At 49.0% G+C, this 14,825-nt stretch overlaps 1 protein-coding gene across 4 annotated transcripts in view; it reads right to left on the minus strand.

The window, feature by feature from the left end:
- The window catches only part of SLC6A14 (solute carrier family 6 member 14), a 28,420-nt gene extending 14,059 nt beyond the window's left edge, over window positions 1–14,361 (minus strand). For 3 of the 4 annotated variants that reach the window (XM_073358559.1, XM_073358564.1, XM_073358563.1), the window contains exons 1-6: window positions 14,122–14,361; window positions 13,452–13,620; window positions 6,439–6,570; window positions 3,305–3,466; window positions 1,936–2,074; window positions 440–572 (exon numbers count right to left, since the gene is read on the minus strand). In XM_073358559.1, the coding sequence (XP_073214660.1) occupies window positions 440–572; window positions 1,936–2,074; window positions 3,305–3,466; window positions 6,439–6,570; window positions 13,452–13,620; window positions 14,122–14,169 (783 nt within the window). In that variant the 5' untranslated portion in view covers window positions 14,170–14,361. The remainder of the gene's footprint in view (window positions 1–439; window positions 573–1,935; window positions 2,075–3,304; window positions 3,467–6,438; window positions 6,571–13,451; window positions 13,621–14,121) is intronic. The other variant, XM_073358560.1, reaches the window with a different exon arrangement.
- Between the last annotated feature and the right edge of the window lie 464 nt (window positions 14,362–14,825).

Raw genomic sequence — 14,825 nt, forward strand, 5'->3', positions numbered from 1 at the left:
TAGTGCAGCAGCAAGCGGCGTGTGCATAACTATCCACAGGATCGGGCCCATGCGTTCAGGCTAAACATCATGCATGTGCATACTGGGTGTGCAGTGTGTGTGCCCAGTGTGTGCACGCGCACATGCTTCACAACAGACCAGGCTATAAGAGGAACTCAACCGATGTCTCTCACACGATCATAAAAAGCCCCAATAGCACCATTCCTGGTGGGATAAGGGACCACTGAGCTTAGGTCAGGGTGGCAGAATCGGGCCCCATGTGCTTTATGTGTGTCATGGAAAATATGAGCAAACAGCAGCAGCAAAGTCAGAAATCGCCTGTGTTCTGGGCCAGAGAATCAGGGCCTAACCCCACCAGGTGCTGAGCTGCCATTGAAGTTGGGATCATCTCCCGGCAGGATCAGTCCCAGAAATCTAGCATGGGTTCCTCCTGACTTACCTTTCCTGAAGATTTTATCCCTTTAAATAATGCAGCTCCGACTATCACCCAGGACAGGAGCAGGCAGAGGGCCAAGTACCAGACAATTTCACCCGTCTCATCCAGCCCGCCAGAGCGGCGAAGGGCCACTTTACTGAAAGCACAGAACATCGTGATCAGCATCGCGTCACTTGCAACAGGGCGTGGCAGCTGCTAGCATGAAGAGTCCCACTGATTATCCAGAGCCACTCTGGAGAGGGGATGCTCATGTCTGTCTACCTGGTGATGTCACACCCATGCGTCAACTTCCATTGGTGCACAGCCTGTCAGCCCCACTCCGCCCCTGCCTCCTAGCAGGGCTCTTAAATGTATCCTTTTAAACATCTGCTGATTTCAAGCAAGTACTTAAATTCCATTGACTTCCTGGGTAGCAGGCCAGGCTCGGAGTGATAGGAAAGCTGGTTTCTTTGCAGGCTTCAAAGAGAAACCAGTGCTTTCCTTTCCACCCTGCCTCGGATTGACGCTCAGTAGGTGTATAGACACGACTGTGCTGTTTTTAAAACGATAACTTTACTGCACAGAGCCAGCTTGGGCTATGAACTAAAAGGACGAGCCCAGCACTGGCTGACAGGAGTTGGAGGAAAACACCTCTCCAATGAACTGACTAGTCTTTCCACCCATTGCCAGCTCAAATACCATTATAAAAGTGGAAGTAGGTAGATTCCAATTTAGGGCCAGATTTTCTTCATCGGAGTTACTGTCCTTAGCTGGTATAAATAACTGTAAGAAAGTGAAGGTGCAAGTGGCCAGTGGGGTAATGCTAGGAGAAAAACACTTGTGTGTTATGGTCTTTTAGTACAGCTCCAGGTGCCTGGTTGACAGACACCATAGAAAAACCTGAAATAGCGAAGGCAAGAGTGGTTCTGAAAGATTTGTATTGTAACAGCAACAAACCAAGCTAAGGTGAGCACTAATTCACTAGTGATACTCTTCCAGGGTGTCTGGAGCCGTACAGCTTCTGCCCCCACCCACCCACAAGGCATGAACTGAAGGCATGCTAATGCCTACTCCGGCAAGGCTTATTACTCCATTAATCATCAGACAGCAGTGAATCATACACCTAAGTGTGTGGTATGCAGATGAAACACCTGCACATTATGAACACTAACCTGCCTTGGAAAGTGTCCTGTAATGACAGGTATATGAAAGGATGAATATTTTCAACATCGTAAAGAACATGCCTTATGTTTGGGAGTTTAAGGGGAGAAAACTTCCTTAATTTTATTATTTATTTCTTAGTTATAAATTTGTTCTTATGCTTCTCTGTGACTTGTGTTACATTTGTCACCCTGATTCAGTATTTAATGTTTTCCTGGACAGAACTACTCACTTCAGTTTGCAGTCCCATGAGCTTGGCCCAAAGCAGTTTCTGGAAAGTGGTATGAGTTCCAGAGAGGGCTCCTCCAAACCCCATCCAGTGCATACTGATTTTAGCAATATGAAGGTGGTATACTTACTTCCAGTACTGCTCACTGGGAGGCTGCACTTCTTTATACGTTGAGGTGCCATTGAGACAGGTTAGATTGTTGCTGGAGACAAACGAGTAGTTTGTGTGAATGACTGTCCCGTCTGCTAAGGTCGTATTGCAATCACGCACTAAAAGAGACAGGGTTGTTAATGTTCAGTGGTGAAATTAGAAACAGACTTTGATTACAGCTAGGGCCTTTTTCGTGCTGTTATCGCTACAGTTTGTATTCTTGTGGTAACTACAAACAGGCCCCCGCCACCACTTTCAGATGTGGATTTGGCTCCATATCCAAACACTCCCAGGTCTGATGTGTTCAGCTCTGGGAACCTGGCTGGCCTAATGTAAAGATAGGAAATGTTTGCAAAAATCAGATCTAGGTACAGTTAGGCTTTCAAACTCTTTGATAATCTAAGGGCCAGATCCAGTATTTCAGTTCACACTCATCTATAGCAATCCCATATCATACTGATCGGGACAGACTGGCATTATTCCTAATTCTCTTTAAAATATACTGCAAATCTCTTGGCTACAATTTAAGCCAAACAAGAGTTGATCAAAGCATTAAAGATCACTATCAGCATGAGGATTTATTTGACATGAAACCCTGGTGAAATTTTAGTGCAGTACTGTGGGGCAATTTGTCTGACTCTTATACCAATCCAGCACACTTTTAATATGGGGTGAAACATTTGTATTGGTCTTTTAAATGAGTATCTCCTTGAAATTTATAAATGTAAAATTGTTAAATAACACATCAGAACTGCAGTCTATGATAAATTATTAAACTTAACTGTGGGGTGGGAAATCTCAATGTTAAAATATAATTACAGTTTTTAAATCATGCATGCACACAGCCAATCAATAGCCTGGAAATATTATCTAAAGACATGATGAAACATGAAGCCAATGCCCATCCAACACATGGTGTTAACAAAGCCACACATATAGGATAAAGGATTTTGGAAGAACCTCAGGTGAATGCACTACGTAGGCATTTCTTTTGCATTAGGAAGGCCATTTCTTTGTCATGAAGCACTAATGAAATTGCAGTGTGGTATTTTTGGTGATTTTATACTAGTCTAGAAATCTGTTATTCTAAGGAAGAAGGAAAGATGGGCAGAAAGGCAGAGAGGAAGATTCATTCTAGTTCCCAACAGATCATATGGGCAAATGCGACAGGCAGACAGAAAGAAGATCAGTCCAGGTGTCAACAGGTTGTCAAGGTAAAGTAGACAGCAGCATCATGGCCAACTAACTATCCCACTACTGCCCTTTTTAATGTATTTTGTTTATTACTGGGAAACAGAAGCAATGGAATTATTCCTAGTAATAGTGTGGATTATTTAAAAGTACCATACCTACAGGTGTTTTGCTGCAATTTTCATCTGCCCACGCAAAGCAGTCTGACCACGGCAGCACACTTTGGAAGGAGGCAAACAAATAGTAGAGGGCATATGCAATGATAACATTGTAATAGACCGTCACCAAGGCGGTGATGACCACCATCGTGATTCCCACTCCTAGAAAAGAGAGAGTGAAAGTTTCATCATCCAACCCAAACAGAGGATAAAGAAAATGTGAATCATCAACTTCAGTGAACTCCACATTTCTCTACTCTTCCTCCACATTGCCTAGAAATTATTTTACTATCCACTGGATTGCATAGTATTGCTGGGTATATACACCAGGCAAAGACAATTCCCTGTGAATAAACCCTGGGCATATCTCAATTCCCTGCACATGTACAATGAACATGGTTCATTTCAAAGCACTCTTCATTCACTGCCAGGTTTTGAGAGGAGTTCCACACATGCACAGAGAGGAAGCAGTGAAGGCTGGTGTGACATCAGAAAGTGACCAGACAAAAGTGACATGCAAACACAAGGTAGAGCGAGTTTACTGCAGAGCAAAGTTCACGATGGATCTTATACCATGTGGTGTAGGCAGAGCTCTCTTGAGGAGATCCCATGACAGAGTGTGGTACTTGACCTTCAAACTCAAAGTGGTAGAACTTTGTAATGTTTAAAAACCCAGATACCTATTTGTATTGTCCCTGTTGCATCCTGATCTATTGGAATCAGGCTAGAGAAGAGACAGAATTAAAGGACACAAATATATACATGTTCCATTTCAATGTTGAAAAAAGCTGCCTGTCTGCCCGGAAGGAGGGTGCACCTTGGGATTTACAGGTTGCAATAAACAAAAAAAGCCTCAGTCTTGCTGCAGAGCTGGCAGGGGAGACACACTACGTTTTAATAGCTGGAGGGAACGTAGTCACCCAATCCCGATGCTACATACCTCCTTGAAAATGTAGGGGGGAAGGGTCAGCGCAGCGCAGCAGCAGGAAGAAAGTAACTCAGCCCGCAGTCAGGGGTCTAGTACAGGAGTGGGTGGGTGAGGTTCTGTGGCCTGCGAGGTGCAGAAGGTCAGACCAGAAAATCACAAGGATCCCTTCTGGCCTTAAAGTCTACGAGCCTATAATGTTAGTGTGTGGAGTGGCCAAACGGAGGACGAAGATGCTATGGTGAAGAGGGCAGAGTAAGAACAGAACAGAATACAACATCCACGCCAAGGCAGTCTAGGCCAAAGAGAGGAGACCAGATTTCACTGGTTCAGATACCAAAGGGAGTCCAGTGCTGAAGAGAAAATTCGGACATGGCTGATTTCTATAGGCACAGTATGGCTAAAGTCTGCAAAGACGTTCCACTTCTGTGTGTAAATAAACTAACAACTTAACCTTACTGATCTTTCTTAGCAGTAAGACTAAGATCATTAAGGCTAATCTATTAGGTTATTTACATCATTTTAAAGATAAATATAAACTTGATAAAGTAAGGGAGAGTCTTCTGCATTCCACACTGAGTTAGTGGGAAAATGCACCATGCTAGTCCAAGAGTACACATTAGTGTTAAAGAACCAGGGCAGCCCAGCTAGGGAGGGGAGGAGATCAGATCCGAGACTACCAGGAAAGAAGGAAACAGTGGCAATAGACTGTGAGCGGGGAGAAAGGGGAATGTACTACATGATTCTCTGTAGCCAATACAAGGAGCAATGAATCATGTGCTAAAGGGAACCATGTCCAGCTCTTTGCAGCTGAAGAAAGGACTGGTGAAGAAGACAGAAAGGAGGGAAAAGGGAGGCTGCATCGCTAAAAGAAACGTGTTAAATATAGAGGTGGAAAATATCTGTGCTAGTTAAATGAAAAAGCACAACATCAGCGGGAAGAATTACCTTCATTCCTTTTATCCTGGACAGTAACAAGCTTAGAGATGGGCTGAAGCCACAAAATTAGGGACTGGATCCAGATTTTGAATATCCCAAATGAGGGTTTGAATCCAGGGTTTGGGCCAGACATGTAGGAAAATCAGAGCTGTTTGTGAATTCTGGGTGAGGTTTTAGATTTTCTGTATCCCTGAAGTTCAATGGATTTTGGTCTGGGTGTCTCGAAAAAAAATGAAAGGAAACTTATACAAAACTGGGGCTGATGGCATCACTTGTAGAGATCTCATTGCGATTGCTAGTTGCATCAGTGAATGAAAGACAGCATAAACTAGCGGTTTGCAAGGACATTGCAGCTCTCTCTTTGTCAAAAGGAACTTTGTAAGTTTGAGGTCAACCTACCAAACCTTTTCCAATGATCTTGGGGAGTATATATGACATACACGTTTACACACACACAGCCCTGGCTATCTCCATAGACCCAACTGCCTTTGGGTTGGATCCATCCTTCTTTTCATTTAGTGCAGATTTTGGAAGCTTGTGTGCAGTGCCTTGTTGTTTCTGGTGAGTTTTCAGGCAGAAATTGGTAAGGAACAGTAAATGCCTGGATATAATTCCTTTTTGTTGTCTACTAATATACAGGATCAGTAAAGGCAAATAAAGCTCTTAATATGATTAAAAATGTAATTTCCTTTCCTATCTTAATGCAGCTGGGTGGTGAGGAGGGCATGCAGGCCCAATGATGCCCTCGTTCATATCCATCCTTGTTGGAGAAGAATGGATGCAAATAGGGCAGAATTTGCCCCGTGATCCTGATTCCCATAGGTGTGGGATGTCTCTGATTGCAGCAGGCTCAGTGCCCCACAGACCACACTGCTGGAATAGAGGCCCAGGTGCATAGGTGCATAAAATGGTTCTTTACACGTGCAATATGAGTAGCTAAATGCAGGATTTGCATGTCCCATGCAGACCCCTATATAGCATATAGAGTGAGAAGACATAGCCAGTAAATGAAAACAATAAACTTACATTGGCGCTCTGGAGAATTGCTGCTTCTGATGTATCACATATAGTGCCATGAATTCAATTTCCTCCCCTACAGTACATACAAGCCCTCTTAGTTTGGCCATCCATGAAATGGCATGACACACCGTGTACTCTAGAGTCTAATTTATGACACTAGCCAGAAGCATTATGGTGAAACTATTAATCCACTTTTGACTATTAGCAGCAACAAAAGAAGATCTATACATAAGAAACTAATGTCACTGACCTTGTAAAATTGGTAATATTCTCCACACAGAAACCGGCCCCAAACTGGCAAACTGCCCCAAGGAACATTCCAAAAAAAATAAAGGTAAACCAGCTAACGCCAGCATAACTGTGTAGGGTATTAGAAAGGCACCTGGGGAAAATAGAAAAACCTATTATACCTGCACAATTCTTCTCCTTCTTGTGTAGCCATATATGCAAATATACCAAAGTGGTTTTTATTTTGTACAGAATATACAGATTGCTTTTTTTAAAGGACTGTGTTCCATAAAATCAAATAGTATTTGCAGAGGAAAGGGATAATTACTCATTGGAGGTCTGATCCAGGTTCCATTAAAGGTAACTTTAGTAACATAAGCAGGTCTGTTTTGTAAAATAAAGTTCTCATGTATTTCGTTTTCTTTCTTTCTTTCCTTCCTTCTTTCACAATGATAGATTCTTACCAACAACAGGATGCACTATTGTCTATCCAGAGATGTTTGCTTGTGTCACATAGATCCCAGATATACCTTCACGCATGATTACGAATTGTGCCTATGGCTACAACTGAAAATATGTTTCACAGGAAAACATCAGCAGGTCAGAAAGATGCTGAAGTGGCTCTATCTCTGAATAACTTATTTAAAAGTCTAAGATTCAAGGCACAGTACGAAAGCCCTACCTCCGGGCTGAAATGGTGGGCCCTTAATATTTTGAATAAAAGGGAATAGATGTACTTGCATAACATATATATGAAAGTTTTAAAATTATCTAGTTTCCCCCACCTGCTTTTTACTTTCAGTAATTGCTTACAGGAACACTGGAACATAGTTCAGCCCAAAATTTAGATTTTATAGTTTAAAAATAAACATTTTACAAAACCAAATATTAATTAAAATTTATTTTAATCTTAATCATTTAAGCAAAATAAAACGTGCACCACATTGCACTCACAAATCAGGTACTTAGACTTCCACATTACGTCAGTTGTACCTGCAAATCAATGCAGGCACAAAACTTCATCCACAGGTATTTGCACCGTGGGTTTGCACATACGCATAGAAAGGCTGAATTATCAAAAAACTGACCTCATCTCTTTTTTATTTCTGTAGGTGCCAAGCAAATGTATAGTGCTATATAAATCCTGGTGATTAGAGTCTGCTGCCTGTACTTACTTGGCTGGGGCTGCTCGGCATGAATCAGACACTACCCATGTGAGTAGAAATAGCAGAGTCTGGCCCATAATATATAAACAACAGGAATTCAGAACAAATCTTTACCACTCATTTTAGACCCTGCACAATACCACCAGCTGCTTCTCCTCTTCACCAATGCCGCGGAATGTATCGTTCTATGCTGCCACAGGCGCAAAGCGCTGAGCCAGCTTGCTAGGCTCTGGAACTTAGAACGGACAAATTTTTATGGCACAACTTTCCTTTTGTGAAAAGAAGGATGAAAAAAACCCTGTCCAACACATACTGCTGCCAGGAAGCCAGAGACAATATTTGGCTGCATATACTCTTGATTTTGTTTGCATTCTACGGTAGCTTATGTTTTTTAATTTACAACAGAAATGAACTGTTTCTTCTTTGTACTTAGTGGTGATTTGCAACTCTCTGTTAGAATGGCTAGAACATGGAAATGTTAGTCATTTGTTTCATATGGTTGGCTGACTCCTTTCTGATACAGAGCCTCAGCTGGTCACTTGCATGAATGATTTCCTAAATTCCACATTAAACTAGGGTCAGGGACATAGGTACTGGAAATAGGGATGTTGGGGGTACTGCCGCATCCCCTGGCTTGAAGTGCTTTCCATCATATACAGGGTTTAAAGTTTGGTTCAATGGCTCTCAGCACCCGCACTGTACAAATTGTTCCAGCACCCCTCATTACTGAGATCTATTGTACTATGAGAAGGACCAGCATTTCATATTTGCTGTACTGCATAAGTGTGACAGAGAATCAGCACCCAGGAAGTGATCTGATATTCATGCACGTGCAGCTGTTCATCTATTTTTTCTCTTCACCCACACAGGTGTTTACGATAAACTAGGGACCCAGTTTGGCAAGATATTTAAGCACATGCTTAACCTTAAGCATGTAACCCCACTGAATTCAAGCAAACTACTCATGTTTAAAGTTAAGCAAATGCATACATGCCTTGCTGAAGGCACCTTGCCTTACAGGCAGAAGGATACAAAAAATAGTCCCAATGAAATATTTTTAAATTCTAAAATATTCCTCATATAACTGTTTTGTTCCATATATATTGTTCCATGGTGCAGTGTGATAAACTGATTTTATTAGCATTCATTTTGGATTAGAATTCTCCTTCATCACTCATGAGGAATGCAACCAGGTCAAACACATGCCAATAAAAGATGTATGCCAAGAATGCCACTGTGTATTCCATACATCTCTCTCTCCAATGTATGTATGTAAAATTTCATACTCGGGCCGTGTTGCACTTACACAACAACACCCATTGACCTTAAATGGGAGTTGGACTTGGCCCTAAGGCCTTTAGGGCTTTTCCCACCTGAAATAGAATCTCTGACCTCCATAAATCACAGGACAGGCCAAAGTTTGTCTATCCTGCCTCTGCATTCAGCCAAGTGATTCACCAGAGATTTGTCAGGTAAAGCCAGCCACACGGTTCTGTGAAGGAGCTGCCAAGGCACCCATGGAATGTAACCTTCTAGTGAACAGATTAGAGACCTTTATTTTTAGTCTTTATTTGGGGGTAAACTATTTTTAATCCAAGTAAAAAAGGGGATGTCACTTTAAAATAGGCCCTTTTAAATAAATAGGCATTGAGCATCATTTAGTGTGGGACAGTTTCTAATTGGAGTGCAGCATTGTGAAGTCTAGATAAGTGTAACCTTCAACATTTACACCAGAAACAGCCATTAACAACAAACAGAACAGGCTCTAAGTCAGGGGTTCTCAAACTTCACTGCACCGTGACCCCCTTCTGAGAACAAAAATTATTACACGACCCCAGGAGGGGGGAACGAATCCCCCCACTCACTGCCCTGGGTGGGGGCGTGGGGAGGGGAGAATCAAAGCCAAAGCCCAGGGGCTTCAGCCTCAGGCAAGGGGCCTGTAACCTGAGCCCTGCCACCTGGGCCTGAAACTCTTGGGCTTTGGCCCTGAGCATTGGGGTTCAGGCTTCAGCCCTGGGCTCCAGCAAGACTAAGCCAGCCCTGGCGATCCCATTAAAACAGGGTCCCGACCTATTTTGGGGTCCTGATCCACAGTTTGAGAGACCCATAGTTTGAGAATCGTTGCTCTAAGTAGTTCGCAAAAAGAAAAGGAGTACTTGTGGCACCTTAGAGACTAACCAATTTATTTGAGCATGAGCTCATGCTCAAATAAATTGGTTAGTCTCTAAGGTGCCACAAGTACTCCTTTTCTTTTTGCGAATACAGACTAACACGGCTGCTACTCTGAAACCTGCTCTAAGTAGTTGTTTCTACAATCACAAAAAGTTGTGTCATTTATTTCAGGTCACATCACAATTATTTTTCTCTGTGTACTTCAGTCTAATGATTTCAGCTTTAAAGCCTGTCCTGCAACTCTTACTCACATGAGTAACCCTTTCCCAAATGACTAGTCCCATTGCACTGACAATAGTGAAGCAGGGGTGTCTCAAGGCCCCAAAGCACTTAGGTAGATGTAGAAGCAGTGATGAGCTGCCAAAATCTTAACACTGGGTTCCCTCTTCACCCCACGAGGCGGTCGTTGCCCACCCCCGTCCCCCAGGGCCTTCTGCCCTATCCAACCCCCCCACATTCCTTGATGCCCCCCCAGGACCCCTGATCCATCCACCCCCCTCCCCTGTCCCCTGACTGCCCCCAGAACTGGGCAGGAGGGTCTCGTGGGCCACCGTAGTGGGTGCCCACCCCACCCCTAAGAGCCAGAGGCACCTGCCAGGAGGCAAGGTGGGGAGTCCCGGCGATGCTTACCTGGGGCAGCTCCCAGGAAGCATCCGGAAGGTCCCTCTGGCTCCTAGGGGCGGGGGAGTGTAGCTGGGGGGGGAGCGGCCGCTCCCCCCACTGATCACATCAAAAGTGGGTGCCTTAGGCGCCGACTCCCTGGGTGCTCCGGGCCTGGAGCACCCACGGGGAAAATTGGTGGGTGGAGAGCCCCCACCGACAGCTCCCCGCCCTGCGCCTGGCCCCAGCTCACCTCCACTCCACCTCCTCCCCTGAGCCTACCGCCCCGCTCTGCTTCTCCGCGCCCCCTCCACCCGGCTTCCCGCGAATCAGCTGTTCGGCAGGAAGCCGGGGCGGGCTGAGAAGCAGGCCACTGCTTCCCGCTCAGACCGAGGGTGGCGGAGGTGAGCTGGGGCGGGGAACGGCTCCCCTGCGTGTGCCCCCCCGCCCGGGTTACCTGCTGCGGCGCGGGCGGCCCTCCTCGTGCCCCCCCACCCCAGCTCACCTCCGCTCTGCCTCCCTGGGCCTGGGCGCGAAGCCGCCGCCTTCTTCTCAGCCAGCCCCAGCTTCCCGCGCGAACGGCTGATTCGCGGGAAGCCTGGGGGGGTGGAGAAGCAGAGCCGGGCGGCGCGTTCAGGGGAGGAGGCGGAGCGGAGGCGAGCTGGGGTCGGGGGTGGGGCGGGGAGCTGCCGGTGGGGGCTCTGCAGCCACCAGATTTTCCCCTTGGGTGCTCCAGGGCTGGAGCACCCGTGGAGTCGGCGCCTAAGCCGCCACTTTGGGCCGGTTCAATTTAGACGCCCTTTTAGAACCAGTTCTCCCTCGCGGAACAACCGGCTCTAAAAGGGCTTCTAGATTTAACAAGTTTCAGAGTAACAGCCGTGTTAGTTTGTATTCGCAAAAAGAAAAGGAGGACTTGTGGCACCTTAGAGACTAACCCATTTATTTGAGCATAAGCATCCGATGAAGTGAGCTGTAGCTCACGAAAGCTCATGCTCAAATAAATGGGTTAGTCTCTAAGGTGCCACAAGTCCTCCTTTTCTTTTTGTAGATTTAACAACTGGCTCCAGCTCCCCGTTGTGTAGAAGCACATGAGCATTCAAACTAACCTGAATCTTTACACACGTGGCCAGACCGCTCAGGGCCAAAGACCAAGAGTTTCAGGCCCAGGTGGCAGGGCTCAGGTTACAAGCCCCCTTACACACGTGCTTAAGTACTTTGCGGGATTGAGGCCTCAGGAATTACCAAATGCTGAGAATGTTGCTGTCTGGTTGGTTACCCATCCCTGGCAGTAGAATAGGTCCCCAGAGCACTGGAATGGGAGACCTGGATTCTGGTTTGGGTCCTGCCACCGGCTCATTGAATAAGTCTGAATCAGTTACAGCCTCTCTGTACCTCGTTTTCCCATCTGTCTGATTCCCATCTTATTCTCCTGGCTTGGAGAGCCTCAGATGGACGTTGCTAATTAAGTGCTAACTAGGTTTAAAATTTTATTAAAGCTAATGTTAAAATTATATAATACACAGGTTGAGAAAAGCGTCTGTCTATCTGGTCATAGTGCAGGGGTGGGCAAACTACAGCCCTCCAGGAGTTTTAATCTGGCTCTCAAGCTCCCACTGGGGAGTGGGGTCCGGGGCTTGCCCCACTCTTTGTGGCTCCCAGAAGCAGTGGGATGTTCTCCCTCCGGCTCCTACGCATAGAGGCAGCCACGGGGCTCCGCATGCTGCCCCAGGCCCAAGTGCTGGCCCCGCAGCTCCCATTGGCCGAGAACTGCAGCCAGTAGGAGCTGCAGAGGCAGCACCTCCGGACAGGGCAGCGCGCAGAGCTGCCTGGCTGCACCTCTGCTTAGGAGCTGTAGCGGAGATATGCCACTGCTTGAGGTAAGTGCCACCTGGAGCCTGCACCCCTGACCCCCTCCCGTGCCCCAACCCCCTGCCCCAGCCTTGATTCTCCTTTCTGCCCTCTGAACCCCTTGGCCCCAGCCTAGAGCAGCCTCCTGCACCCCTCATTCCCAGCCCCACCCCAGAGCCCACACCCCCAGCTACAGCCCTCACCCACCCCTGAACCCCAACCCCCTGCCCCAACCTGGAGCCCCTTCCTGCACCCTGAACTCCTCATTTCTGGCCCCACCCCAGAGCCCTCACCCCCCCTGCACTCCAACCCCCAATTTCATGAGCATTCATGGCCTGCCATACAATTCCCATACCCAGATGTGGCCCTTGGGTGAAAAAGTTTGCCCACTCCGGTACAGTGCTTAGTTTATCCACAAATACAAAGTTTGTTTAAAAACTTGTAAGATACACATACTGCATGATCTGCAATAACCCAAATTTAGATAAACTGTATCCGTTAAATTTAGATATTAGAATCTAAATACGCAGGTACATCACTCATGAAAAGTTATACAGAGAGTTGGTTGTAGACAGCAAATATAGAAATGAGTGTAGATGGTCCCTCAGTCACTGAGCATTTAGGATGGGTTGTCCCTTAGTAGATATAATCCATCAGAGAAGTATTTCGAAAGGTTTCAGAGGAGCAGCCGTGTTAGCCTGTATCCGCACAAAGAACAGGAGGACTTGTGGCACCTTAGAGACTAACCCATTTATCTGAACATAAGCTTTGGTGAGCTACAGGATGCATCCGATGAAGTGAGCTGCAGCTCAGAAAAGCTCATGCTCAAATAAATGGGTTAGTCTCTGAGCTGCCACAAGTCCTCCTGTTCTTTTTAGAAGTATTTCAGTTACTTTCCTGATAGGAAAGGAGTTTGGAACAGATACTTCACATTTCCCGTCCATCCCTAATACCCTGATCCACTGCTAACTCCAGATGGGCCCACCCCACCTTTCCCGGGGGTCGGGGTCGGGTTCGGGTTTAGCCGATTACAAAGGCTGGTGCCAGCTGGAACATTCATTCCACCGGGAGACTCGGGGTTGAGACGGCTGGCTAACACACAGCATCTGACCCGAGCCGGGGACAGCCGAGGTGCTGCAGGAGAGCAAAAAGGGTAATGCCATGAATTCCGCGTCCGTGCCCGGCAGGGAAGCGGAGAGGACGCTGCTGCCTTGGCTGAGGTGCGGAGCCCAGACGGGGCAAAACTTACCCCCTCCGTTCTGGTAAGTCAGGTAGGGGAACCGCCACACGTTCCCCAGCCCCACGGCGTAGCCCACCATGGACAGCAGATAGTCCGTTTTGCTCGACCAGTTACCGCGCTCCGAGTTCTCGTCGCTCTGCCCCGCGGGGGCATCTTTCCCCTTCGACAGCGTGAAGTCCTGCGGGGGGAGAGGGGGCCGCCGTGGCCCGGGGGGGGGGTCTGATCACCCGCGCCCAGGGCCCCCGCCGGGCGCTGGAGAATCTGACCCGGGACGTGGCGCCCAGGGGGGAGAGATGGAGCCCGGCCCCGGGCAGCAGCCGGGGCTTCGGGGGGACACCCGGCTCTCCGGGGCCGCTGGCTGGCTCGGGGCTCCTGCCTAGAGGTCCCGGCCCCCGGCTGCGCCTGCCCAGGGGCCCCCCCGCCGCGCCCCCCTGCACCTGCCCAGGGGCCCCCCCGCCGCACACCCCTGCACCTGCCCAGGGGCCCCCCCGCCGCGCCCCCCTGCACCTGCCCAGGGGCCCCCCTGCACCTGCCCAGGGGCCCCGAGCCCCCCCCCGCCGCGCCCCCCTGCACCTGCCCAGGGGCCCCCCTGCACCTGCCCAGGGGCCCCGAGCCCCCCCCCGCCGCGCCCCCCTGCACCTGCCCAGGGGCCCCCCCGCCGCGCCTGCCCGGCCCCCACCTTCTTTGTCCCGCAGCAGAGGCAGGCGGGCGGTGTCAGTCTCCCCATGAGCCCGGCTCCCTGCGCTCCCCTGCCCGAGTGAGCGGCGGCCGCGGGGCCGGGCCCTTTATCCGCCCCCCGCCCCCGCCGGGCTGCCCGGCAGTGACGAGCGCGGCGGGACCCGGGCGGGGCCGCGGCAGGTTGGACACCTCCCGGGCCGGCTCCCGGCGCCAGGGCGGGGCCGTGTCTTCGGCAGGTAAATCACCTGCCGGCCCCCCCCCCCGCTAATCATCCATCCGCGCCCCCCCCGGCCTCCCACCTGCCAGCCCCCCCCCGCTAATCATCCATCCGCGCCCCCCCCGGCCTCCCACCTGCCAGCCCCCCCCCGCTAATCATCCATCCGCGCCCCCCCCCGGCCTCCCACCTGCCAGCCCCCCCCCGCTAATCATGCATCCGCGCCCCCCCGTCCTCCCACCTGCCAGCCCCCTTCCCACTAATCATCCATCCGCGCCTCCCCCCATCCTCCCACCTGACAGCCCCCCCATCCAACCCCCCATCCTCCCACCTGACAGCCCCCCCCGCTAATCATCCATCCGCGCCCCCCCTTCCTCCCACCTGCCAGATCTCCCCATCCAACCACCCATCCTCCCACCTGCCAGCCCCCCCCGCTAATCATCCATCCGCGCCCCCCCTTCCTCCCACCTGCCAGATCTCCCCATCCAACC

Source organism: Lepidochelys kempii, chromosome 9, assembly GCF_965140285.1.
Source record: "Lepidochelys kempii isolate rLepKem1 chromosome 9, rLepKem1.hap1, whole genome shotgun sequence".
Taxonomy (NCBI): Eukaryota; Metazoa; Chordata; order Testudines; family Cheloniidae; genus Lepidochelys; species Lepidochelys kempii.